The sequence below is a fragment of the Chamaea fasciata genome, unplaced genomic scaffold (assembly GCF_029207755.1).
Source record: "Chamaea fasciata isolate MVZ Bird 193981 ecotype frontalis unplaced genomic scaffold, bChaFas1.0.hap1 SCAF_18, whole genome shotgun sequence".
NCBI classification, from domain to species: Eukaryota; Metazoa; Chordata; class Aves; order Passeriformes; family Sylviidae; genus Chamaea; species Chamaea fasciata.
Window position 1 is genome coordinate 12,450,313 of NW_027094103.1, and position 26,529 is coordinate 12,476,841.

At 45.7% G+C, this 26,529-nt stretch overlaps 1 protein-coding gene across 1 annotated transcript in view; it reads left to right on the forward strand.

Moving 5' to 3' along the window:
• TMEM132B (transmembrane protein 132B) overlaps window positions 1-24,307 on the forward strand; it is a 223,519-nt gene extending 199,212 nt beyond the window's left edge. Inside the window, exons 6-9 of the mRNA XM_066199441.1 lie at window positions 11,081-11,286; window positions 18,811-19,084; window positions 20,128-20,319; window positions 21,802-24,307. Coding sequence (XP_066055538.1) covers window positions 11,081-11,286; window positions 18,811-19,084; window positions 20,128-20,319; window positions 21,802-22,956 — 1,827 coding nt within the window. The 3' untranslated portion in view covers window positions 22,957-24,307. The remainder of the gene's footprint in view (window positions 1-11,080; window positions 11,287-18,810; window positions 19,085-20,127; window positions 20,320-21,801) is intronic.
• The last annotated feature ends 2,222 nt before the right edge of the window (window positions 24,308-26,529 follow it).

Sequence of the window (26,529 nt, forward strand, 5' to 3'; positions counted from 1 at the left end):
ATGAAAATATTTTATATATATTATATATGTATAATATAATTTTAAAAAAATTTTTTTCAACCAGGAAGATTGAGAAGCCAGCAGGCACAGAAGGATGCTTGGCTCCAGCAGTTGCAGCTGAGCTGCTGGGTTTGCTCAAACACAGCCTTTAAAAACCTCTGTTTCCCCCCCGCGTTAAAATTTTGTTGGGGAACTTGGAGGTTACGCAGTACATGAAATTGAATGAATACGCATGTAATTGTTTCTTTTTCTTTAATTTCATGGAGCCTTGGATCTTAAATTTCAGTCACAGGGATTAGAGCCGTGAATCATGAACACGAAGTTTACTTAGTGCTCAGAAAATGACTTTTAAAGCCCGTTATTTTACAAAGGACGTTACATCTGATGCTGCCTGAGCGTTTTCCCCCCTCTCACTTCTCTCACCCATCTGCAGATTATCCTGTCAGTTTATAACCCCATTTGTGTGAGCCATTCCACTGGGGGAAAACAGAGAAGGGGGGTAAAAACCCCACCTTATCTTACAGCTCAAACATATGTGTTATTTTCACCTAATTAACAGCTTGTACAGAGCAGGTTCGGTGTTTGCAATTAGAAGGATGCGAGAAGGAGCTGGTACCATCTGCCAGGGTTTCACCACATAAACAGCTCTTAAGCCCTTCTGGGAGAGCAGCTGATGAATATGAAGAATGTTGGATGTTTACATAAACCAACAAGTGCTGGTGGATGCCTTATCTACACGAGTGGAAGGGTCAAATATTTAAGCAAATCCACCTCGGAGGAGAGCAGGGCGCTCGGAATTAGTGCTGGTGGGAGATCCTTTATCGCAGAGAATGAAGATGCCTGTGTGGAGATAAGCAGGCCTGGCTGGGAAGGATGCTGGCCCCGGAGAGGCTGGTGACAAGGCCAGCAGGAGCCAGGCTGGTTTGCATACGAGATTGCTCTAAAAAACCCCAGAAACTCACAGGAGAGTGCTCTAAAAAGAAACAGAAACTCAGGGAGCAAGAATGGGACTGACACGATTTTGTTCACAAGTGGGTGAGGAAGAAAGGAGATCCTGCTCTAACTCTGCTCCATGTGTTCTCGTTATCGACAAAAGTAGTGATTGAATGGGGGGGGAAAAAAGCATTCCTGAAGCTTTGCCTAAACACAAAACTGTGCTGAGACTGAAATCAGCTTGAACTTATTTCATGTGCACCTGCTCGGCTGCATGCTGGCAGTGGACCTGCTGCTCCATCAAGGGATAATTGCAGTTTGTCCAAACAACTTGAAGTGTGACATACCGGAGAGCTCGAGCCTCCAAAACCAGGCTGCCTTGCAAGTCTTTGTTCCAAGCTTGTGTCTCGGTTGGCTGTCACTGCCTTACAATAGACAGGGAAGTGCTCACAGCCTTGAAAATTCCTGGTCTGGGGCCAGGAAAGCGGGAGAAAAGTCTCTCATTTACTTCAACAGGGGCTGGATCCGATTCCAAAGGCAGGCTGGGCCATCCCGGGTCTCTCTCACTCATCAGAGCAGAGTCCCGGCTGGTTCCCCACCCCAGAACCGCCTGTGCTCACACCAACAGCGACACAGCCACCTCCAGCATTCAGTTCCTGGTATTGAACAGCATTTCTTTTCCTGCAGGGGCAGTGACATTCCCGAGGGACCAAGCACTGCCTGTCCCAGCTTCCCTGAGCAAAGGCATTCTCTCCTCTGCCAAAGATACCAGCATCTTAATTATCATGGCCATGGATTTCTCCCAGTGCAGATGATCTTTCTCAGTCTGCACGTGGTGATGAGAAATCAGTGGGCAGAGCACAAACAGTAACCTTTAATTCCAGTAGAATTCCTCAACTTGATATTTTAATTTTTTATTTTATTTTATTTTTGGTGGAAAAAACGCAATTAAAAGCTCAGCTGATGGGGAAAGGATCTCGTTACGTGAAGCAGAGAACATTTTGGGAGCCCCCGTGTACTGCTTTACCTGCTCCCCATTTGCTTTCAGTATTCCCTCTCCATAATCAATACGGAGCGTCAAAAACCCGAAATTTGGGGTCAAAGCCCCAAAACCTCCCCAGAACCCCGAAATTTTGGGGTAAAACATCTCCAAAAAACCCCAAGATCCCCAAATTTGGGACCCCTGGGACTCCCAAATCTACCCTGGCTGTGCTGCTGTGGGTGCTTGGTGGTTGTTTCTGAGCTGGAATTCAGCAGCAGGCTGGAGGCTGAGCGCTCACCCACCTTTCCATCTCAACCTGTGCCCCACAAAACTTCTCCTCTCCAGCAGGAACGTCCCTGCACGGCGCTGGGATGAGAACGGGAGCAGCTGCTCTGCACCTGGGACTGGAATCCTGGCACATCCCGAGTGTTGCTCAATAATTTCGCACAGACCAACAGTTTTTGAATAGCGCACGCTCCGCTCCGTTCAGCAGGTTTTTAAAACCCTCATCGCGCATTCATGGATCAGCGCACCTTCTCTAAGCCCCAGCAGTTGTCTGCATTGTTAAACCCAAATGTTAATGCGCCGTCCTTCCCTCTAGTTCAGTGCGTTTCAATGGGGGTTAACTGCTAAAAACCACTCTAAAATTTCAAACGCCAGAATTCCCATCATCACGGGCTGTACCTGCGCTCATCTCCCTCCTCCCTCGATTTCCTGCTGCTCTTCCTCAGCAGAGTTAAGGAAAATGAGCAGAAGCTTCTTCACTGGAACAGGAGGTGTCAGTAACTCTGTGGTGCCCATTTATAGCCCTGGTTCGTGCCTGAGGTGTTTTGGTTTGCTGAAATTCCTTTCCCGGGGAATTTTCTGTCAACAGGAGAAATGTTTTTGTAGCTGTACCTTTGTTATTCATCCCTTTCCCTGGGAGGGACTTCTCCTTGCTGTCCCTCTGCTCTGACCAATGTGAGTGAAGAGGTTTGTCTCTGTGTCACCAATCCAACTGGTCTGTGTGAAATAGTATAAAAGGGAGACACATCCCAGAAATCAAGGAGTCATTTTCAGCCTGCTGAAGTCAGAGTCTGTGTCGGTGTGAAGCAGCGTTTCACATTTCTGCTGGGCTGCTGCTCCCACCGAGCTCCGTGTGACTCCACAAACCCACTGCTGTGACCATCCAGGTTTTCTGCTCTCTTGCACACACAGCACTTCAGTAAATTATCTGCTTTTCCAGATCCGTGCTTTCCCGGGTGAAGGATTTTCCTGCCAATTTTGTTTCTAACCCCTCGTCGTTCCAGTCAGAACCGAGTGTAAATCACAGATTTCACTCTGTGCCCCTGCCAGGAGTGCTCTTCAGGACAGGCTTTGTCCGGCACACGCAGTTCTGGTGTTCCTGTCTGGGTCTGTGATGTTCTTGCAGCTCCATGGGGATTATTTTGGGGGGTTTTAACCGGGGTCTCGGTCAGGCTCTGTGCTCCCTCCAACAGGGCAAGCGGTTGCCAGGCCATGACTCCGTCTCTCATGTGAGACTTTCAAAGTTCAGATTTGAGTTTTGGATCTCGTGCTTTACTCCTTTAGAGCAATAAAACTGGGAAGAAAGACCATTACAAAATAGTTTCAAAATAGGAGTTTTGGATCTCTTACTTTACTCCTTCAGAACAATAAAACCGGGAAGAAAATCATTACAAAACGATAGTTTCAAAATCTGAGTTTTGGATCTCCTGCTTTACTCTTTGAAACAATAAAACTGGGAAGAAAGACCATTTACAAAACGATAATTTCAAAACACGAGTTTTGGATCTCTTACTTTACTCCTTTAGAACAATAAAACCGGGAAGAAAATCATTACAAAACAATCATTTCAAAATGGCCTGGACTTCCCAAGGGGTTTGATTGTGTAGTTTTGGCAGTGCCGACTAACCAGTGAAACTCTGACACTGGATCATCCTCCAGCAATTGGTTTGATTGGTTTGGACTGACTCCAGCAATTTTATAATCAACCCTTTGGGGTAATTAAAAAAAGGGCAGATGTATCTGAAAATAACCAACCCAAACACCAAACACAGCCCTGTTTCTGCCAGCAGATGATGTGACCAGCCTGTTTTTACAGGATACCACAGTGCTGAGGGGGCTGAGCAAACTTCCCGGCCTCAATCCCGATTTCCCCAGGCAGAAAGATGAGGGACACCTCTTGTTCCAGTGTAAAACACATGATTTAATTCTTGGTGGATATTGCAATTAAAGACTACTTAGGATGAAGGGCACTGGAACTGCTTCAGGCCCACCTTGACATATCTTGTTTTTTACCTTTTCTCCAGTGGAAGCTGGTGGTGGGGAGAGGGGAGGTAATTTTAATCCTGTTTGGAAGTGTCGCTATTGGGCTGCTGTGAGTCAGGCAGTTTCTATCCTGTTCCTGTGTAACGTTATTATTCAATGATAAGATGAAAAACAAACACATATCGAGCACATGGGATGGGGAATACTCGACTTAAACTCCTGCTATCGTTTCTAAGTAGGAAAGAAACCTCAGAACGTATCTCAGGGGATTCCTAAAGCCAACACTTCCATCTGAAACCACAGCAGCTATTTCAGAGAACAGTACTTGGAGAACGGTTTTGCCAATAAAAACAAATTAACGGGCAAAGAATGTTTCAAAAATGACACTTCCAAGACTATTCTGCACATGTGGAAGATTAAAAGGGAATAAAACCTCTCGTTTTATTAGTTTAAATTCCAGCATCACGTCATTTGCCATCCTTTACTCTGGATATTCTTAATCTACCGTTTGCCTCAAATTGCTTGCAGGCAATATCTGCAGCAGTGTCTTCAGGTGCAGAAGTGGATCCAGGGTAGGTGTTTGGTAGAGGAAGAAATAAAAGGATGGGAAGAATAATCCTTCTTTTTATCTTCAACTCTTGCTCGAACACTAGGCCAGATTCCCCAGGATGAGAAAGCGACTTCAGAGATTTCTGTGATTTCCAAAGCAAACGCAGCAAAAATAAAGTAGAAAATGATCCAAACCAGAACAAAAAAAAAAAAAGTCATTTATAAAGACGCAAGAGGCAGAAAGTAAACACACAGTGAAAGGGTTTGAAGGAGCAGGCAGCTCAGCAAGTCCTTCCTAATGTGGTGACAACAATGTCAGGAACAATGCCACGGGAAAGGTGGGAAAGGCTTCGTTCAGGAAATGCCACAAAATCACAACTGTGAGATTATCATGGGAACGAGCCATTCACCTCCGGCACCGTTCTCTATTATCTTGTTACAATTGTTCTCTTTACAGCCTCGGGCACAATAATGAGCCTTTGTATCCCCCGCAGCTCGGCTGCGGAGCATCGCTGTGCTCTGCTCCTGTGCCCTGCTCTGAACCCCGGAGCTCCCAGGGCAGCCCCTGCTGCACTGAGCCCCCCAGGGCAGTCACTGATGCTCTGAACCCCCCCGGACAGTAATTTCTGCTCTGAACCCCCCAGGGCACTCCCTCCTGCCTCTGCTTCACAGAGCCCTGCTGGGTGTGCAGCTGTGCAGAGGATGGAGGTGGCTGCAGCCAGACCCGTTCTGGGCTCTGCCTCCTGTGCTGGGCATCGGGAACTGATGCCTTGAGAAGGGTGACCTGGAACAGAGACTAGAATAAGCTAAGAGAATAAAGTATGTTGATGTTATTATTATTATTATTATTATTATTATTATTATTATTATTATTATTATTGGCTTATTAAAACGTGTAACAGTTGTCCTCGGTCTCAGACTGGGAAGGATTTGTTTTGTCTCCCTACCCTGTGAAGAGAGTTCACCAACACTTAATATGAGGCTCAGAGCTGCACACCCAGGGAGCACAGAATCTGAAAATATGAAAGCTCAGAGTTAAGGCATCGTGTCAGGCCGGCAAGGAATGAGAAATGAATGTGAAAAATCAGGGTTACCACACGGAAGTCTGCACGCCCATCCCATTGAACTCAGCTATTTTTAAAGACAAGTAGATCTTGACCCCAAGCAAAAACCTCCTCCTGTAAATCCAGCGCTTCTGAAGCACTGGTGAAAGCTCTTTTGGCAGCAAGCACCTCTTTTCAAGGGTGAATTTGAACTTCAAATTTAAATCACCCAGGGACCTGACTGGATAACCAAATGGCTGAGGTTTTTCAGCTGAAAAGACTCGGTGTTAGACCAAATCCTGATACACGCGGTGTGTGCCTCAGTTTTCTTTAAACGGGGTGTAAAATTAGCACCATCCCTTTGGGGGTTTGTGTCGGAGAAGTGAGAAGTGCCACAGGACAGCTTTGCACCGTGCTCGGTCTCACACTTCCATCCCCTTAGCCACTGTTGCTCTGCACTGAATTAACCAGAATTCATTCCTTTGGGCAGGAGTTCTTCCTTTATAATTCATTATCCGTGTCCATACACGGCTGGATGTGAATATCACCGAGAAGTGTTTGCCTGAAGGTGGAAAAAAGATGATCTTGGAGATGAGGAGTGGGCTGGGAAGGCCCTGAGGTGCTGCAGACAGAAGGATGCTCCCGTGGCTGGGTCTCTGCTGGAGCATTTGGCTCTCCCCTCCCACGCCAGAGAGTGTGGAGAAAAATAGTTGTGCCCAGCGGGGTTTCAAAAAACGAAACCTCCTGAATAATCAACAGCCACGAGGACTGCGAGTGCTCCTTCCAGGGTGACCTGCAAGCCGAGGGCGAGGCAGGAGCTTGGGAGCAGACCCTGCCTGCAGAGAGGAGCCACCAGCAGGCATCAGTTGTTTTCCTGTCACTTCTCATCCCCTCTGTTTTACCTGCTCACCCAAAGGGTGCAGAAACCTCTGTGACCTGAACATCAAACGCTTTCCCAATTACTCCTCCTCAACTGCTATCTCCCTCTGTTCTGGATTAGCCTAAAACGAGGAGGCTGTCACACTCAGCACAGGGCAAATTGTACTTTTTTTTTTTTTTTTTTTTTTTTTTTTTTTTTTTTTTTTTTTACAATTACTTGTGAGGATTGGAGCCAACCACCTGCTTCAAAGCCCGGAGAGGTTAATTGCAGCTCTCTTTCTCTTGACCTGCATATGGGAGCACATCGTGGCTGGCCTGCTCCCCTGCAAACTGTCTCAAACAGCACTTTCTGCTGCTGTCAGGCAGCTGACAATGGATGGTGGCAGACTGCTTTAAACAGCCCTGCTCCCTGCATTTTACATGAGAGGGTGGCATTCTAAGCTTTGGCTGATTCTCCTCACTGTGTAGTGTTTGCAGGAGAGATTTAAGAGCCTTTTTCCCCCCCTCTTTGTTCCCTCAGAAGCAGCAGCTCAAAAGAATTCTGTGTGGAAGTCACCGGCAGCTCTGCCCCTTGGCAAACCCGGGCACACACAATGGGAACAGGCAGGACCTGCCCAAAGGGCTGCACTTGGAGCAGCTTCTCTTCCAGAGCATCACCGGCCACCCCTGACAGTCAGAGAGTGGCTGGAAAAGTGTGGAGGGGGCTTAAAAGGAGAGAAAGTGCAGGGGGACATTGCTGCAGGCCACTGGCCGGAGGGTGCAGCTGGCAGAGTCCCCAGGGCTCCAGGTGTGTCACACTCCCTCCTCACAGCAGTGTCACACGGTGCTGGCATGGAGCCACAGCTCCCAGGATGGAATCACAGCTCCCGGGATGGAACCACAGCTCCTGGGATGGAGCCACAGCTCCTGGGATGGATCCACAGCTCCCAGGATGGAATCACAGCTCCTGGGATGGAGCCACAGCCCCCAGGATGGAACCACAGCTCCTGGGATGGAGCCACAGCTCCTGGGATGGAATCAGAGCTCCTGGGATGGAATCACAGCTCCCAGGATGGAACCACAGCTTCTGGGATGGAATCACAGCCCCCAGGATGGAACCACAGCTCCCAGGATGGAACCACAGCTCCTGGGATGGAATCAGAGCTCCTGGGATGGAATCAGAGCTCCCAGGATGGAATCACAGCCCCCAGGATGGAACCACAGCCCCCAGGATGGAATCACAGCTCCCAGGATGGAACCACAGCTCCTGGGATGGAACCACAGCCCCCAGGATGGAACCACAGCTCCCGGGATGGAACCACAGCCCCCAGGATGGAACCACAGCCCCCAGGATGGAATCAGTTCTCTGTCCTGGCTCTGGAGTGGGTTCTGTTGATTTCTTATCTTCTTTTCTTCGTTTGGACTCAGTGTTTATGAATCCTAATCTGTATCACAGCCTCATGAGCCGTGAGCTCTAACTGGCAAGGTAGAGAAATGAGGTAAAATGGATGCCTCTAACTCTTCCCAAGGTTATTAAAGTGCTAATCACCCAATAACGAGGGGACACCTCTATGATTTATATTTCTGACCCAATAATGACCACCCAAGGCCTGCAATGTGGACCTTTCTCACCCAATCACAGAAAACCACCCAAAACCAAGAAGAAGGTGAAGAAGAAGGACTTGGACAACACCCCAAATCCTCCATCTTGCCCCATACACATTACTATATACTAAAACCTTAAATCTAAATTTTTCACCCTGTGAGATCACACAATTCTATTCAAACCACACACCCACAACCCCAGAGCCGTCACTCAATTTTGGGAACCTGTTCCACCCCTCAAGTCAAATGTGGCGCTTGATTGAGGGTCAGCAGCTTTTAGCACAGAAAGCCTGAAATTTTCAGCCTCCAGAGTTCTAAAAGGTCCCAAGTGACAAAGGAATGCTGGACATTTTCTATCCATGCTCAAGGCTCTCATTTCCTTCTGATGAGCCAAGTCTAATCTCTACCACCAACTGTGGCCAGGTCAGTGAAAGAAACACGGCAGAAATTAAATATGTGTGAGTGAAACAGAGGCTGCCTCATGTGAGCTTTAGTCTATCCTGCCTTACCACGGGATTCAGCTGGATTTTCCTCTGAATTATCTGGTGTGCTTGTTCTTAACAGAGTAAACTCAAATTCCAGACAGAGAGCTGAAACAACAATGGCTCTCTTCAAGTTTTCTTATCCAGGCTGGATTATTTTCTGGAATATACACTTCAGTGAATCCTGAGCTCTGAGCTACACAGAACCACTGTGTGAACTGCAGCACAGTAATATATCCTGCCTCGCACTTACCTTTTGGTCAGTATATAAATGACTGGATGTCTCTGTCTAGACATAAAATCTGCGAAATTTGTAAGCCTAGACTGATATTTTTATAGCTACAATTAATGCCCGTCTTTCAGCTCCCTAATTTAGCACCTTTCCTGCCTGCTGACAAGAACATTTGATGCAGCAAGAAGAGAATCTGAAAAATTAGCTGCTGTCTTGTCAGATATTAGTTATTCCCCTGCTCCGGCCTTGATGTTTATCCCTCCCTCTTTGAGTTTTCTTAATTATTTCTGTCTTGTATTAATTCTCACATAACTCCCTAGATGTGAGCTTTATGGCTTAGAATCTCAACTGCTCATTCAATTAATGGGCTTGCTTAATGTGCTCAAACTTTCCAGAGACACTCGTGACACATTATGAGGGAGGGAAGAAAAAAAAAACAGGATTCCGAGTATGCTCCGTCTCGTTTGTGGTACTCCTGAGCCCCAAATCCATTTTAAGCTCTTTATCAGATTATCTAGATTTATTATTTTTTATATTCCTGTGCTCATTAAGCGTTTATGTGGAGGAGTATTCTCTCCAGAAGAGTGACTTAGTTTCCTTTGCCCCACCCCTCATCACCTGGCTTGGCCCCTCTGTAAATGAGCAATTGTAGTTTCAGTAGTTTCAGTCCGTTGAGAAGGATCTAAGGAGCTGACTTGAAAATGGCAAATATGGAAGGACAGGTCTTTTACTTCCTCTCTGAATATTGTGTATTTTTGGTGCAAAAGAAAGCATCTGCCAGAGGTTTTCTCTGATTTTTCTTGGCTCAGTAACCCCTAATCCCCGTAGATATCTGAAAAGATGGGAGGTAGGTTTGCAGAGGGAACCCAAGCTGTGTTTCAGCATATTCCCCGCTGGAGCCTACACGAGTTCTCTCAGTAATTGCAGGGAACCAGAATTTAAACCCGGGCTCAGGCGGGGTCTGGGTGCCAGAGCCTTGACACAGAACAGTCCTGACAGGAGAACAAAGTGCATCTCAGGAGCGCAACCTCACCTCGTCAGCTGTGGGTTTAAAAGGTTCCAGCCACACCCCGTGGACTCTCTCCCCGCAAAGCAGAATGCAGATAAATAAATAAATTATACATATATATATATATATATAAAAATATACATACATATGTATATGTATATGTATATGTATATGTATATGTATATGTATATGTATATGTATATGTGTATGTGTATGTATATGTATATGTATATGTATAAATAAAATACATGCACAGATGCCGGTGTGTAATTCTGTATAATTCATGTTATACATGTATATAAACATGAATATTGTACATGAATAATAGACATGAATGTGATACATGCCTGCGTGTTTGTGTATATAATCTACAAGGATACACACACATATTTATAAATACATTAGAAACCTCTTCCTGACAAAGGAATCCTGCCTTCCAGACTGAATTAGTTGCTACATCATGGTTTCATATAGATAAGGTCTGTGCTCGGGACCTTGATTTTGTGCCAGAAGATCCCTGGAACCAAGGGGACAGATGAGCTGCAGCGCACAGCCCACACGCTCCTTTTAGCAGTGATTTCATATGATGCCACGAAACAACAATGAATGCATTTTGTTAAAACAATTACTGAGAAGTTCTAAAAAAAATAATGCTTCTGCTGCAGTTCTGCTCATGAGCCATAAGGGGATCTTTGTCTTTCAGCATTACAGTGCTCAAGGAAAAGGGAAGGGATTCTGGTTTATGGCTCTGAGTCAGTCTTTTTCTTGCTAACATATGGCCCCATTTTTTCCTGGTTCTTTAAGCAAGTTGTAAACATAAACGTTGATGCACATGGAGTTTGATTCATGAAGAGTTTAATTTGCCTGGTATAAAAGATTCACACAGGTTATATAACACCATTAAATTATTTTTGCAGTTTGAGTGGTATCCTTTGAGGGAAGCACAACTCTTTCCCTGGGGTCCATTTATCACCGTTTGCTTCTAATTAGGAAACTGGAAATGCAATATGCATGACTTACATTCGCAGTGTCGTCTTAGGACTGATGCAACATCCTTGTTCTTCCTCAGGAATTTTTCTTCGTTTCCTAATTTTTTTATATGTAATTTTTTTTTTTAAGGTTTCTGAGAGCTGCGACTCCATCTTCGTTAATGGCAAGGAAATGAAGAGCAAAGTGGATACTATTGTTAACTTCACTTACCAGCATTTCACCACCCAGCTGGAGGTGACTGTCTGGGTTCCCCGGCTCCCTCTGCAGATCGAGATCTCCGACACGGAGCTCAGCCAGATCAAAGGCTGGAGGATTCCTGTCACCTCCAACAAAAGGTACGTTCCCGGCGTTGCCTCCTCCAGACGCTGCCCAGGGCTCTGCTTTCAGAACTCAGCCGGTTTTCAGAACATTCCTCAGAATCCAAACTCTCCTGTTTGCCATTACAGCCTGCCTCAGCCCTCATTAAAACACCCCCAAAATCGCTGCATTGTTATCCTGATCTATGCCGTTCAAAAGCCCGTGGCTTTGCCTGGAGCGCTAATCAATTCCACACGGTCTCAGGACATCGTATCACACATTCCAATGTGCAAAGCCGAGGAAAAGGGCCTGGACCTCTGCTGTTGGTGTGACACAGCCCTGTGTGTGTGTGTGTGTGTGTGTGTGAGAGAGAGGCATTCAGCACTGCCAGACCTCCGCCCCTGTCTGCTGGGACAAATGACAGGGCCAAGGAGGGGTCAGCTGCCACCGCCTCGGTGACCAGTCCAGGTCTCTTCCAACCCAAACCTTCTGTGATTCCATGAATCTGGGTGGTTGTTCAGCCTGTGCAGATGCACTGAACGGCAGACCTGGCGGCTGCATTCCTCAGCAGCCCTGGATTAAGTAAGAAACATCTCCTACTGAAGACCACGTTCCACCAGGAAAAATTGGACAGGGAAAAGAGGAGGTGGAAGGCAGTGGGGGATTCTGAGCTCTGATCCCACCATTCCCTCCTGAAAACGCCCATTCTGTAGTAACCATCATTTGCACAACTTGCGAGGTGAAGAACTTCCAGGAACTCTGCTGTGTTGGTGGATTTCAGGCGGAGTTGAAGAATATTAGTGTGGAGAAGGCGTGACAGGAGCTCAGATTTATAACCCAGTGCAAAAGCCTGGCTGGCAGCAGCCAGTGGAGTGCTGAACACTGTGGCAGTCTCAGCTAAAGCTCTCCAGTGCCCAGGAGAACATCTCAGCTACCTCCAGACTGCAGCGGAGGAGAATTACCCAACACTTTGTAAGAACTAAGGGCAAAGCTGACGTTATTTACACGGCATGAGCGGCTTCAGCTCGCATTAACAGGAATCGCACGGCCAAAGCCTCACAGAACAAACTGGAAACGTGATTCCAGTAGATATTTGCGGCTGGGAGAGGACACTGTCTTCAGGAGGCTCCCAGCACCACCAGCACAGGCTTCACTTCAGGCTGAGCTTATTGGGCTTTAAGCAAAGCTCTGCTTTGGTCCTGTCCAGTTCTAAGGGCAAACCCAAGGGCAGCAGGACACAATTTGCAGGATATTCAGATAATGAGCTCCGGAGAAGGGCAATGACTGAACCTCTTGATAATGTGGATACACTTTTGGCTGTGACAGAAGAGGTGATGGGAATCTGGCACAGGATAAATCAGCGTTTGCTCCAGTGGCAAGGGCAGCGCTGCCGTTTGAGGCAGGAAGAGGAGTGAAGGGATTTAAACTCACTGCTTAAATCCTCACCGAACTTCCCTTCTCCTGCCTGTGCCGTCCCACCCCTGAGGCACAGCTCCTGCTAAGGGATTTTGCTGAGCAAACGGCTGCAGGATTAGGCTGGTGTTTATTGCAGGAGCAAAACGTTGCTGCGAGAGTGAGACATTCAGCCGCGCTTATCCGTGGGCAATCCTCAAGTTAAACCCATTACAGGCAGCGCTGGAAATTTCCCTTCCCCACCCCCCCGTCCCGGTGTCCTCTGCGGATTTATTTGGCCAGCTGAAATCAAGGGAACGGTCTGAGAGTCTGGCGAGCTTTGCAGGGTTTTGGTGCAGAAAGCGTTTCTTTGCTGCTGCTTGGATTGCACGGGAGCTGCTGGCAAACATCCTGCAGGTTTTTTCCATCGAGGAGGGAGAAAAAGTGTGGACACTGTGCCATCCACCTGGAAGCTCCGTGCCCACGGGAACAGCAAAGGTTTCCACAGGAAATAAATGATCTCTGGTTTCACTGAGCATTCAGGTGGATTTTTATTTATTTTTTTTTTAACTTTGCAGGGCTGTTCTGAATCAATAGTTCAGAGGCAGCGTTAGTTGTGCTCGCTCTGACATTTACTTTGCACACAAGGTTTTTACGTTTCCTTTATTCTTAGATTTGGAGGGTTTTTACCTGAGATTTAGTGGCTCTTCAGTTTGATTATTTTTTTATTATTATGACTTTTCTCTTTACTTTTTAATCTGCTTATACCTCCACCTCCGATGTGTTTCCCAAAGATCCTAAACATGGGGGAGTTTTTATGAGTTTTTTAAGTGATAAGCTGAAGCACTCAAGACATTTGGACTGCAGTCAGGGGCTGCAGGTTTGAGAGTGAGCAGGGTGCTTTTATCTTTGCAAAAAACCCCAGATCCAAGCATCTCCCAGCAGGTGAAGCCATAGCATTGTGTTGTTTCAACTTCACCTTCATGTAAGAGCCAAGATTGGCAATTTGCATGAGGTTTTGATATCTGTCCTTGAAGGAAACTCAAGAATTCTTTCCAAAGTCCCTGACAAGAGGCTTAGGCAGCTTTAAACTTAGCCTGAAAATCAGCTGAAACTGTTGTGGTCATGGCAGGATGGCAGCGTGGCTTCTTCATAGCTCACCTCACCACAAACAAAATAATTTTCCACTCTCCTCCCGTTCTGCGGGGTTGGTGTGTCCTCACACCACTCCTCGTCTCCTCAGCAGGAACTAAACTTTGCTATCAGGTTATTCATCAACAGGCAGCAGGTAAAACGCTGGAGTGTTTTTGTAGGGATGGTGCAGAGACACTTCCCAGCCACCTCCAAACTTCCTTTCCTCTCCTCTGGCTGCCCCAGGGTCTCATTCCCACACCCACAGCGTGGTTCACTTGGCTGAGGGCCCGAGACAGATGGAACTGGGTTTACAAGAACCTTTTAAAACGTTTTTATTTTTTATTTTACTGCTGCTGTTGACAAAAGAAACATTCGTGCATCCGCAGAGCTGTTCTTCAGCTGGATGTAGCTGCTCTCTCTCAGGCCTGAGACGAAGTTTCTGTGCCCCCAGATCACATCTGTTCTTCCCAGTGATGGCTGCTGAGCCAATAAAATGTCCTGCTTCTCCCCAGAAACCCTGTCGTGTTTGTAATTGTAAAATACACGTGATTACAGACGTGTTTGCCCACCTGACTTCTTGAATCATTTCCACAGAAATGAAGAAAACATTCTCTACAAAACTTTTATAAACGCCCCATGCACGGTTGGAACCGTGTTGGTTTTTAGCTGGTCTGAGCTGCTGCAAGAGCAGGAACTTGGTAGAGAACAGAAAGGAAAAGCCAGGCTGCTTTTATGCCAGAAACTGGAAAAAAAACCCCCAACGACCCAATTCATCTCGCCTGTGGAAGAGCGGCAATGCAATCCACCAGCTCAGCCTGCAAATATATGGGAAATCTCTGATATTATCAAGAGCAGAACTGGATCTCTGGCGAGTGCTGCTGCAGATAGGAAGAGCCTCCCTGGGCAGGTGAAATTCAGCTCCTGCCTGGTGCAGGGAAATGGTGCCTGAGCCAGCAAACCCCCAGCCTCAGCAAACAGAAGGTGTATATTTAAATTAAAGTCAAATATTGGAGCGTGGAAGAGGTCCAGGCAGACTCTGCTAGCCTAACAAGAACATTTATTTCTATTCCTCGTGCATCTGCAAAATAATTACCTTCTTCTTGAGGTTCCTGCACCAGCTCTGTGCACACATATTTACGTGGCATGAGCGGCTTCAGCTCGCCTTGGCAGGAATTGCATGGCCAAAGCCTCACAGAACAAACTGGAAATGTGATTCCAGTAAATATTTGATGCTGGGATAGGAGTTTTCAGGAGGCTCCCAACACCACCAGCACGGGCTTCACTTCAGGCTGAATTTATTGGGCTTTGAGCAAATTCTGTCCAGCTCTGGAGACAAAAGCAGGGAAGCTGGCCTGAGATAAAAGCAGGACAGAATCAAGTGCTTTAGTTAAACCCTCAGTGAGGGCTGCCCCTCGGACGTACTTTAAGGGAAATTAAGTGACACTGGATTCAAACCATTCCATTTGTGGGGAACAGCAGCTGCACGGAGCTGTAAATTTGCTCCTTTAGTTAATTGACTTTAATGTCCTATGGAGATAAGGCCTTGGAGATTTTTGTTAATAGGTAGGCTGTATTTTCAAGGTCTGTAAAAGTACCAAATTACATTTCTTCTTGAACTGTGAGTGGAGTTATGTGCAGCTTCTTTCTGTGGCTTCCACTAAATCAGCTTCTAGTGGTTTGTAATTTGTATCTGAGAGAGATTTTTTTTTTAATTTCAATTAGGGGTGTTGCAAAGGGTTTTTTTTTTAAATATACGACCCTTCCTAATGATTATTTCGAATCCAAACCCAGCAAAACTGATTTCTTTAGGGTTGTTCTTTTTTTCTTTTTTTTTTTTTTAACAAAAAATTAGCATCTGGCCCAAGAACTGTGATGCCTGGTTTGGGAGGGGTGCAGATTAAAAGAGACACACTTCAACTGCTCCAAGACAACGCCTGTAATATCGAGCTGACAGATCACTGATTAGATCAGTGCTCGCAGGCACCCTTGGAACAGGCTGCTGCCTTAGCTCAGCTCCCTGGCAAAGCCTTTCTCTCTGTGAAATGTAAATTAAATGTAATTCTGGCAACCTTGGCTGGCTCCAGAAAAGCAAAAAAAAAAAAACCAACCAAAAAACCCTTCCAAGCAAATTTGCCAAGCAGCAAGAAATAGGGGAAGGAGGACTCGGAGAGATTTTCAGAGATGACCAAGGGGAAAAAATCTATTCACAATATATTCACCAGGACTTGTCTTAAGCAGAAAATGAGCTCCCTGCTTAATGAAGGATTTTAAGCTCACTGAAACCTCTGTAATGAGGAGTTTAAAGGGAACTGTGCCATTCCCTGGATCTCAAACCTTTTGTTGCACGCCTGGAGACAAAACACTGACTTGCTGCCTAAATCTTAATTTTTTGTGGCTTTAAAGCAGAAAAATTATATCCTTTGTTCGGAAAAAAAAACCCCCCAAAACCCTAAACCAACAGAAAAACAAAAGAGCACAAAACAACCCCAAAAAAGAAAACAAAAAGAAAAACAAACAAAAAACCAAAACAAAAAACAAATCCAAAAAGCAAAACCAGGAAGAACTTGAGCTGAGACCCGGCAAATCAAACTTGCAAAGCTTGCACTGAAATTTCAGACACCTCCCTCTCCTCTGCACTGACAAGGAACGTGCCCTTGCTCTTTCTGGGCTTTGCAGAGGCTTTTCTGATGCTCCACGATTGTTTGCCACGGGAAACATCCTTCTGAGGAGAAGAATATAAACATCTCTAAACGGTTTTGTGCTGAAACGGAGCCTTGTGCATTTAAGACACCCCAAGGAATGGGCTGGACTTGAATCATCTTTTTATTGTGGTAAGTACCGGCTGCCCACACAGTGCTGGAAATAAGGACAGGAGTGCTCCCTGTCCTCCAATCCTTCCCTCTGGTCATCCCACGGCCCATATTTATGAGCTGGGGCTGAAAAAGAATTCCCTCCAGTTGTTTTTGAATAGATTTCCTCTCGGAACAACCCAGCTGGTGCGAAGTTTTAAACAGCGAAATGAGAAATATACAAGCACATAAATAAACATAACCGCAAACCCATTGGATGTGAATAAAACATCGAATCACGGGATGGTTTGGGTTGAAAGAGACCTTAAAGATCATCTCGTTCCAACCCCTGCCCCGGGCAGGGACAGACACCAGGTTGTGTAACAGCAGCAGAAGGGGAGTTGTGTAAAACGATGCTGGTGAGGATGTTGAGAATGTGAACATTTCCTGCACTGGCTCTGGGTCTCTTTTCCTATAACAATCACTTTTCCCATCACTTCTGTGCTCTTTTTGCCCCAAATCCCAGAAGTGCTCCTTACCTGAGGAGCTTTGGCACATTTTTTTTTCCTCCAATTCTACACAGGCGCTAATGTTGCCATCTGTATTATTAAGAGAGGGTCAAATCCCCAAATCTCAGAGCTCAACTCGGTTTTTGCCCAAGCCTGAGATTGTTCAGAGCTGGGTTATGGCTTAGCTGAGCTGAAGAGGGTCAGAACACAGGAATAAATTGAAAGTGGGAACATTAAGGAGTCCATGAATTCGTTTACAGCCTAGCTGGGTATGGCCCACAAAAGCTCGGTGAACATTCCCCCTTCTAGAACTTTCCCTGCGGCTGTTTTGCCAGCTATGAGCTGACTTCAGACTGACACCAGTGCTGGGAAGGAGAGAACAACTGCAAGTTTCCCTGAAATACCCAGCTAGTCAAAGTCTGTAAGACTGATTTCTTTGGGAAATGAAAATCCCATTTAATAGCCTTTTCCCCAACAATTCCACTGTTATCCAATGATGTTTCATTCAGCAGGTAACGATGGACACTTGTTTTACACACACACACACACATTTTTACACACACACAAAAACATTTTTACACACACAGACCGTTTACTTGGGGCTAAATGTAAATATTCAGCCAACAAGTGATGCATTGAAAATGTATTTCCAGCGGATTAGGTTCTGTAACACCGGGACTTTCAGTCATTTTCAAGAGCACAAGGGTTTTTTCTTAGATATGTTTTCAGCTTGCTGGCTGCCAACTTTGTCATAAAACAATTTATAACAGCAGCAATTGTGTTTTGTAATGGTTTTTCATGGCTGCTATTTCAAAGGAGAAGATAAAGGGACGCAGTAACCACAAAACTACCTCCTGTAATACTTTGAAAAATAAGAGACTCACCCTGTATTTCCCACCCTTGATATAGAGGTGGCTTAGGCTCAATAAATACAGGAGGGAGGGAAATTATTTCTGGGCAATGAATCCGCAGCATGGGGGCACAATGAGTAAAAGTGTGACCACCTACTGCTTAATACCCGACTTGGAAGAAATAAAGAGGATCCATGTGTTTGTCCCAGGCAATGAACGAGAGGGGAAAGAAAAATATAAAATATTAATATTGGTGGTAAACTGGGTCTTTAAGCAGACAAAACTCCGTGAGGTGTGACAGCAGTGCTATCATGTACAAATCACTGCGATGCCTTCCCTGAGCTTTGGGCAAAGCTGCTTCATTTCACAGGTTGTATTTTGAAAGGGGGACAGACAGAAAATGTTGAAGGAAGCGTGTGGAATGCTGCAGGTGTTTCTGCACGGTGTAATCTGAGTAACGTTTAGAATACAGTGATATTTTTAAAGCAAGATGGAAGATTTAGGGCAAAGTCCTTCTTTCTCACCTTCTTCTTCATGGCTCTGGGTGGGGTTTTGTAATTGGGTAGAAAAATCCACATTGCGGGCCACGGGTGGTTGGTTATTGGGTTAAAAGTAAAGATAATTTAGGTGTCATTTCGTAATTGGACAGCTTATCCTTAAAAGGCCTTGTAGAGGGAGAGAGCTGGGGCTCCATTTTTAGTTTGTTAGCTTGAAGTGCTGCAGAGCTCAGAGTTTGCGAGACTGTAACACAGATAAAAATTAACAAACATCTGAGTCTGAACACGAAATGCCGAAACGCCGTCTAGCGCATTTAATCCTGACTCTGTCGGAAAAGGAGCTGAAATGTAACAGGGCAGGGCAGGTAACGGAGCTGCATGTGTCCCCAGGCCCACCCGCGACAGCGAGGACGAAGAGGACGACGAGAAGAAAGGCAAAGGCTGCACCCTGCAGTACCAGCACGCCATGGTCAGGGTGCTGACGCAGTTTGTGGCCGAGTCGCCCGAGTCTGGGGGACACCTGACCTTCCTGCTGGGCTCCGAGTGGCAGTTCGACATCACGGACCTGGTGGCCGAGTTCATGAAGGTGGAGGAGCCCAGGATTGCCAAGCTGCAGGAGGGACGGGTGCTGGCCGGGCGTGAGCAAGGCATCACCACGGTGCAGGTACAGCCCCGGGGGCACCAGGGCTGGGGGTGTCCCCACCACCACAATCCCGGGTTGAACATGGCTGGTAGATGAGATGGGTGCAATGAGAGATATCCTTTAATCATCAGACCCTTAAGAGCATCCAGAGACCAGAGGATGTGGTTAACCTGGCATTTTATAGGGGTATAAACTTCTCCTCAGGGGCTACAAGCACCTGTAATGCTCTGATCACACTCTGGGGTCAACACAGAGGAACAGGGATTTTAGGGCTCAGCTCCCTTCAAAAGCTGAAATAAATGGGGTAGAGAGGTCAAGGGATTTCTGCCCTAAAAATGTCTCCTCTCCAGTGACTCTGAAAGCTCCAGTGCAGGGAATTGTGCTGCAGGTTTCTCTTCTTGGTTTAGACAAATCACACCTCAGGTATTTTGGGCTGGAGCCAGCTGTTTCTGTCACCTGTATAAAGATGAGTCTCTTCCTGAGCATGCTGGAAACACGGTCTTAGAGCAACTGGCAGGAGAGTTTTGGCATTGAAAAATGCAGGCAGGCACCCAAGTGGGGTTTCCAAAGTTCTTTTGCAAGTCTCACTTTCGTTTCATTCAGGTCCTCTGTCCCAAGAAAGGCAAGAGGCCAAGTTCCTGTCAGCCAGGCTTTGAACATTTATTTATCCCCTCACTGAGTTTCAGTGTTAATCAGTGTCTCACACTCTGTCCTGTGCTGCCCTGCATTCACAGGGAGTTTTATGGACCCCACAAAAATTACTTTTAAAAAAAAACATACCCCACACCCATTAAATTTATTCTGTATTATATATATTTGGTCGAGATCAAGCTGCAACTTAGAAGTGATTTGTTGTTTTATTAAATTATTTCTTTTAGACACAGTAATTTAGCAGCAAATGAGTGCAATGTCTTGGGGGAAAACATCAGCCCTGGCTTAGACATGGACGTGACAAAGCCAGGATTAATCTGGTGTGCTGCTTAGAGGCAAACCTTGATTTAAACCTTGCTTTAAACTACTTTACTGCTGTTTCATGCGAGGTGTTTTTTAATTTCTCTCCCCAGGTGCTGTCCCCTCTCTCGGATTCCATCCTGGCAGAGAAGACAGTGATAGTCCTGGACGACAGGGTGACCATCGCAGACCTGGGGGTGCAGCTGGTGTCCGGCCTGTCCGTGTCCTTACAAACCAGCAAAGCAAACAAACGAGCCATCGTCGCCACCACCTCTGCCCACGACATCCTGCGCGCTCCCAAGCAGGTGTGCTCCAAAAAAACCGCATCAAATTTCATTTATCGTCCTCCCCTCTGCTTCGGCAGAGCCGTTTGCTGTAAATCTTAATGAGTGTGTGACTGGGGAAAGCAGTCACTTCTCGTGGTAAAGGCAGTTCATCCCCCTGACCCACCCCAGGGTGCCAAGACCCCCTCACAGTGAGCACGGGGAAAGGGATGGGCAGTGCCAAACAAAGCCTGGATGTGCCACTAAAAACCCTTTTTTCTGTGGGGAAATACAGCCCAGCTGTGCAAGCAGAGCTGGGGATGCCGTTCCTTAAATGTCTCACAAGGTCAGCTCAGGCAGAAAGACCTCTGGCTGCAGGTACAGGACTTTTCCTGACCTGCATGGCTGAAAACTGATGAGTTTGTGCTTACTTTGAGCTATGTAATCTGAGGAACTAAATAGCTTTTAATGAGACTGCAGAACAAATTCCACGTGTGGTTTTTTAAATAGATTTTAGAGAATTGAGGCTCTACATCAGTGCAGAAAGTGTGACTGTATTTTTTGCACTAGCAGTTCGCAGTAAGAAGACAAATTGGTTTGGTCAAGACATAAAAATGGTGGTTTTTATGAGTAGTTCCTGTAGTTCCCAGAAAACACCACAATCACTTCTGCATATTGCAAGTCCTGCATGTTTAGCATGACAGAAAATATAAAGTACTGAATTGAGATGTGTTCTCCTCCCAGTTTGTCCCATGGGCTCACTGGCCTGACACATTCCAGCTCTGCTCATTGTATTCCATAAGGCACCGGAACTGCAGCATTAGAGAAATTCCCCATTACAGGTCCTTTATAAACCTAATTGACCGTGATGTTGGAAATGTGATTATTTTCATCACCAGGCTCCGGCATTCAAAAGAAGCTCCTCACTTCAGACTGAGAAAAAAGAATCGTCAATTGTTTTTTTCCAGCACTTTTATTAAATTTACATGAGTGTTTATTTGATAGCTCCTGAAGGTGAGGTGAATGCCTCAGTGGTCTAGAGAACAGAAGAAAATGAGAAGTACAGCCCTGGTTCGTGCCTGAAATGTTTTGGTTTGCTGGAATTCTTTTCTCAAAGAATTTTCTGTAAACAAAACCGTGTTTTGGTAACTGTACTATGTTTACATTCTTTCCTTAAGAGGGACTTCTTCTTGATGTCCCTCTGGTGTGACCAATGTGAGTGAAGAGGTTTGTCTTTGTTTCACCGATGGAATTGGTCTGTGTAGAGTAGCGTAAAAAAAGAGACACATCCCAAAAATAAAGAAGTCATTTTCAGCCTTTTAAGATCAGAGTCTTGTGTTGTTGTGGTGTACGACAACATCAGGGAAGCAGAGTAGATGTTTCCATTTCCTTTAAAAAAAACAAACCAAAAAAGCCATCCTAAAGTTAAACTCAGTATTTTTTTCTAGACTCAGATGGAGTGTCTGATTTGTGCTCTCTCTCTCTCACACATAATTTTTTCTCCCCTCATCCTCTCCCCCCCAGGAGGCTGTGGTGAGCGCTTGGGTTCTGTTCAGCGACGGCTCGGTGACACCTTTGGACATCTACGACTCCAAGGACTTCTCCATCTCCATCACGTCCCTGGATGAGATGGTGGTGTCCTCACACCAGGACCTGCTGTCCCTCTGGCCCCTGGTGGTGGCCGAAGGGGACGGGCAGGGCCCCCTGATCAAAATCGAGATGGTCATCAGCGAGCCCTGCCAGAAGACCAAGCGCAAGAGCGTCCTGGCCGTGGGGAAAGGCAACGTCAAAGTCAAGTTTGGGCAGAAGGATACCGACCAGAAAGGGAGCACCAATGACATCGACGACGTGGAGAAGGATTTCAAAAGCCATGCAAGCAACGCTATAGAGAAAGCTGCAGAACAGGAGAGGACAGCACAAGACTGGTCCAAAAACCACGAGGACGTGCCAGGTCCCGAGGACAATGCCAACAAAAGCACAACTTTCATATCTCCCGTTGATCAGGAGTCCCTGGAGGATGGCCAGCTTCAAAACAACCCAACTGCCTTCACAGGTTTCCCTGCCCAAGTAGAAATCCCAGGAGAGAACAACCCCAGCGATCTCTCGTTGACTTCCAGGGGATTGACAGACCTGGAGATCGGCATGTACGCGCTGCTCTGTGTTTTCTGCTTGGCCATCTTGGTCTTTTTGATCAACTGTGTGGCATTTGCTTGGAAGTACAGGCACAAAAGGTTTGCCGTGAGCGAGCAAGGCAACATCCCGCATTCCCACGACTGGGTCTGGCTCGGAAATGAGGTGGAGCTCCTGGAAAACCCAGTGGACATTTCGCTCCCGTCAGAGGAGTGCACCACCATGATTGACAGAGGGATGCAGTTTGAAGAGAGCAACTTTCTCCTTAATGGGAGCTCTCAGAAGACTCTTCATAATCATATCCTCAGATCTTCTGAGTACCTTTGTGAAAAAGAAGTTAAAAGTGAACCTATAAACCCTTCTGGGCCAAAGCAGAAGCGAGTAAAGTTCACTTCATATACAACAATCCTGCCAGAGGATGGAGGCCCCTACACCAACTCAATTCTATTTGACAGTGATGATAATATTAAATGGGTATGCCAAGATATGAATCTTGGCGATTCCAAGGAACTTAGGGACTATATGGAAAGACTGCAAGACAATATGTAAAACTACTTTCTTATGTTTGTAATCACCTTTATGCCTTCTGTTTATGGATGGTGGAGCAGTCAGTCCAGTCAGCAATAGCAACAAGACAGTCCAACCCTGGAGGTGCTGAGATGATAACCTGATATCAGAGAGCAGGTGCAAGAGGCTGGCTGAGCTAATCCTGTTTCACCACAAACCAGGATGTGCCCCTAAAACAGCTCCCTGTAGGTGTTGGAGGTGTCACACACGATGGCTGTTTTTTGTATACTGCCTGGTACGAGCAAAATGCTAATCCAAACTGCGCTCAGACTCAGAGGAGACTTCATTTCTTTGTCATCTCTCATGAGAAATGGTAAATCAGAAAAGAAAGGGATGTTTGTTTGCATTGGTTTTTTTGTTTTGGTTTGGTTTGGTTTTTTTTCTGGTCGTCGTCCTTTGTAAAGCACAGTGGACATTTCTTGCTTACAGCCCGAGAGGAGGCTCACGGAAAAAGGGATCGGAGTGAATCTCATTTTATTGCCTATGTGCAATGCAGCCAAGTAGTCCTATTATTTTTTACAGATATAAAAAAAAAAACAACAAAAAACAAACCCATGTGGTTAATTTCTTCTTATATTGTTTGTGAATTTTATTTGACTTAGGGAACATTAAATATTTTCTTTGAAGGGGGTTGGGTTTTTTTCTTTTTTTTGGTTGTACCAAAGTGTAGTACAGTAATATTTATAATGATTTGAGTTTTTTACTCATCTGCTTCAGCCCCCAGAGATACCTCCTTCATGACTGATTATCTTCCTCCTTTCCATATGGGTCGTTAGTATTTGAAACATAGAAAGGAATTAGAACTCTTACTGGGAAAAGGGTTGTGTCTTCTTACAGGGAACTGTAAATATAATAATAAACCCTGGAAAATAAAAATCAAGGTGTAACCCTGGGTTCACTTTTGTCATTGCTAATATGAAAAAAATAACCTGTAAAAAAATAAAAATAAAAATACCAGCACATACTTCAAAGGGAAATGCTTTGCTGAAAGAGTAGCTTGGCTGACAATACACGTTATTGTCTGAGTGAGGAAGCCAAACGTGGTATTGAGATGCATAAAATAGGAAGGAAATTTCCTAGGAAATAAGCAAAGCTTGGAGTCACTGTTACTCTGCACTAATGAATCCCTCAGTGGTAGAGTTCAGCAGGCCAGAGAAGTTCATGCTCAGCAGCCCCAGACCTTGTCTAAAACATCTCTGGCCACGAGGCCATTAAAGAGAAAAGCTTTACACCAGGTTTCATTAAAAAGGAAAGAAAAGACACGTTGGGACTGCAGTCACACAAGGGACTATCCAATTTTCCTTTATCCAAGGAAAACATGCTGGAAGTTCAAAGCTGCCATTTCATATACATCACTTTTTTTTTTTCTTTTTTTTTTTTTTTTTTTTTTTTAAACTGAAGGATGACTGAGATAAGTTGAAAATTACAGTTAGGGAAAACCTGAATCTACAGAATATTTAAACCCCTCCAGTAAAGCTCATGTGACGGATCCTGTGCAACAACCACCAGAGCCAAATTACAACTGCAAATTACATACTGGGGTTCCCATCTTTTAGGCAGAGCAAAGCAAGATTTGAATTTCCAGTTCAGCGGTGATATTTGAGCAAACCAGAAAATTGTGGGAAATTCTGCGTTTGGGTCCTAATCCACAACTGGGAACATGCTTGATGTAAGTGCTGCAAAATGCAGGAATTTTAACGCTGACACTAAAAGTGAGGACACCAGGCTTATATAAGTGATTAGAGACTTACTTTTGCTGGCACTGAACTGCACAGGGAGGGGATGGCATCTGTTTTAATCTAATTTTGAGGAGAGAAAATAATAGAGCACAGATACGCTTCTGTTTCATAAGGGATGCGGCACTTGTGCGTCAGGCAAGTTTTGGGTTGTTTAACAAATGTTCTCTCCCCTTTCAATGATTCAGGAAATGAGGAAAGATGAATTCCTACAATGATCCTTATCACTAACAACATAAAAAAACCCTTTTTTAGAATTTAGCTTCCCAAGGCATTATTTTGTATTAGGCCCAACCAGAGAGCAGAACAACCGAAAACCAAACCCTGTTTGCTGTTGTTCGCACAATACAGGATAAACTGACCACAAATTGATTTAGCCTTGAAATCAGAGGAACCAAGGCAGGGGCAGAGAGCCCAACTATTCCTGAGTGCAAACCCCTCAGTGTGCCAGGGAAGCCTCAGAGCGGAGCACGGAGCTGTTTCCTCATGGAAACCTTTCCTTCCACTGAGGCTCCATTTCCTCATGGAGCCCTTTCCTTCCATCCCTCCAGAGGCTCCAGCAGCTGCTGCAGGGTCCCAGCTCGGTGCCCCTGCAGCTCACACAGAACCCAGGGTGTGTCCTGGGCTGCTCCTCTGCTTCACCCGCCCACTCAGAGACTTCCCTCCCATGGAAAATCTCCCCTGGAGGATCCCAAAGTTCAGGTGCTCCCTGCTGTCACGCTGGGGTGTCCCTGGTGCCCAACCCTTGGCTGTCCATCGTGCCTGGGCACTCAGGGAGGGGTCAGAGCCACTGTGGGAGCCCCCAGAGCACCCCTCCAGCCTTTCCAGAACCTTCCTGGTGCTCCTGGGCTCTGGCTGGTCCCAAATCCACTCTGGGAGAAGGTCCCGGGGGCCTGGGGCTGTGCTCTGTTTGTCACTGAGGAGTGAAGTCCCAGCTGGGGACACTCGGTGTGGCCCTGAAGGTCCTCAGGGAAGTTTCTGGTGGCTCAGTGGCTGAATTTGGGGCTGTTTTGGAGCCTCAGAGGTGTCAGCCTCTGCCCAAGTTAAATGACAATTACTGCCCAGCAGGAAGGAGCCCACAAAAAGACCCCAATCCCCAAATCCTGCAACGGGAGGGGAAAAAAAGAAAGATCAGGTTCACAAGCTTTTCTGTTTCTTTTGCATCACATGTCATCACATGAAAGCTCTTACTTGGAAAATGGCAATACGAGCATGGAAAAAAAGCAATACAAAAAAAAAAAAAGAAGTGGGAGGAGAGAACTCTCTATTTTCAGTAAAACTGGGATAAACACCAATAAAGTGGAATTATTCTGGATTTATCCTGGTTTGAGCATTTACGCTACTCCTCATAAGACGAAAGAAAAATACATTCAACAGGAATGTATTTGATGCCGAATAGTTCTGAGTTGATCAGATCCTTTTAAATTAAACATCTCAAATTTTAATTTCAAAACGATGGCGTGCTCTAAATTTAAGCAAATTCAATTTTAAATCATTTTAAACACCCCCTATCTCCCCCCGCCCCAATTTTCCCATAAATTCACCTCAAGATTTTTCAGTGACGCCGTTAAACGCAATATTTTATTCATGGAATATATAATATCCCGCTTTGCTGTTAACTGAGAACAGCATTTACACGTTGATAAAAGAGTCTCTGCTTTGGAGAGAACAAAGCAACGGTGGCCGAGTGATCAAAAAGGCACAAAATGTATGTATGTATGTAAAGTATGTGTGCAGGAAAGTAGAATTGTCCGAAAAATAGGAACTGTGCCCTCAGATGAATTAGAGTTGTGCTTCAGTAGGTGCCTAGGGAAGCAAT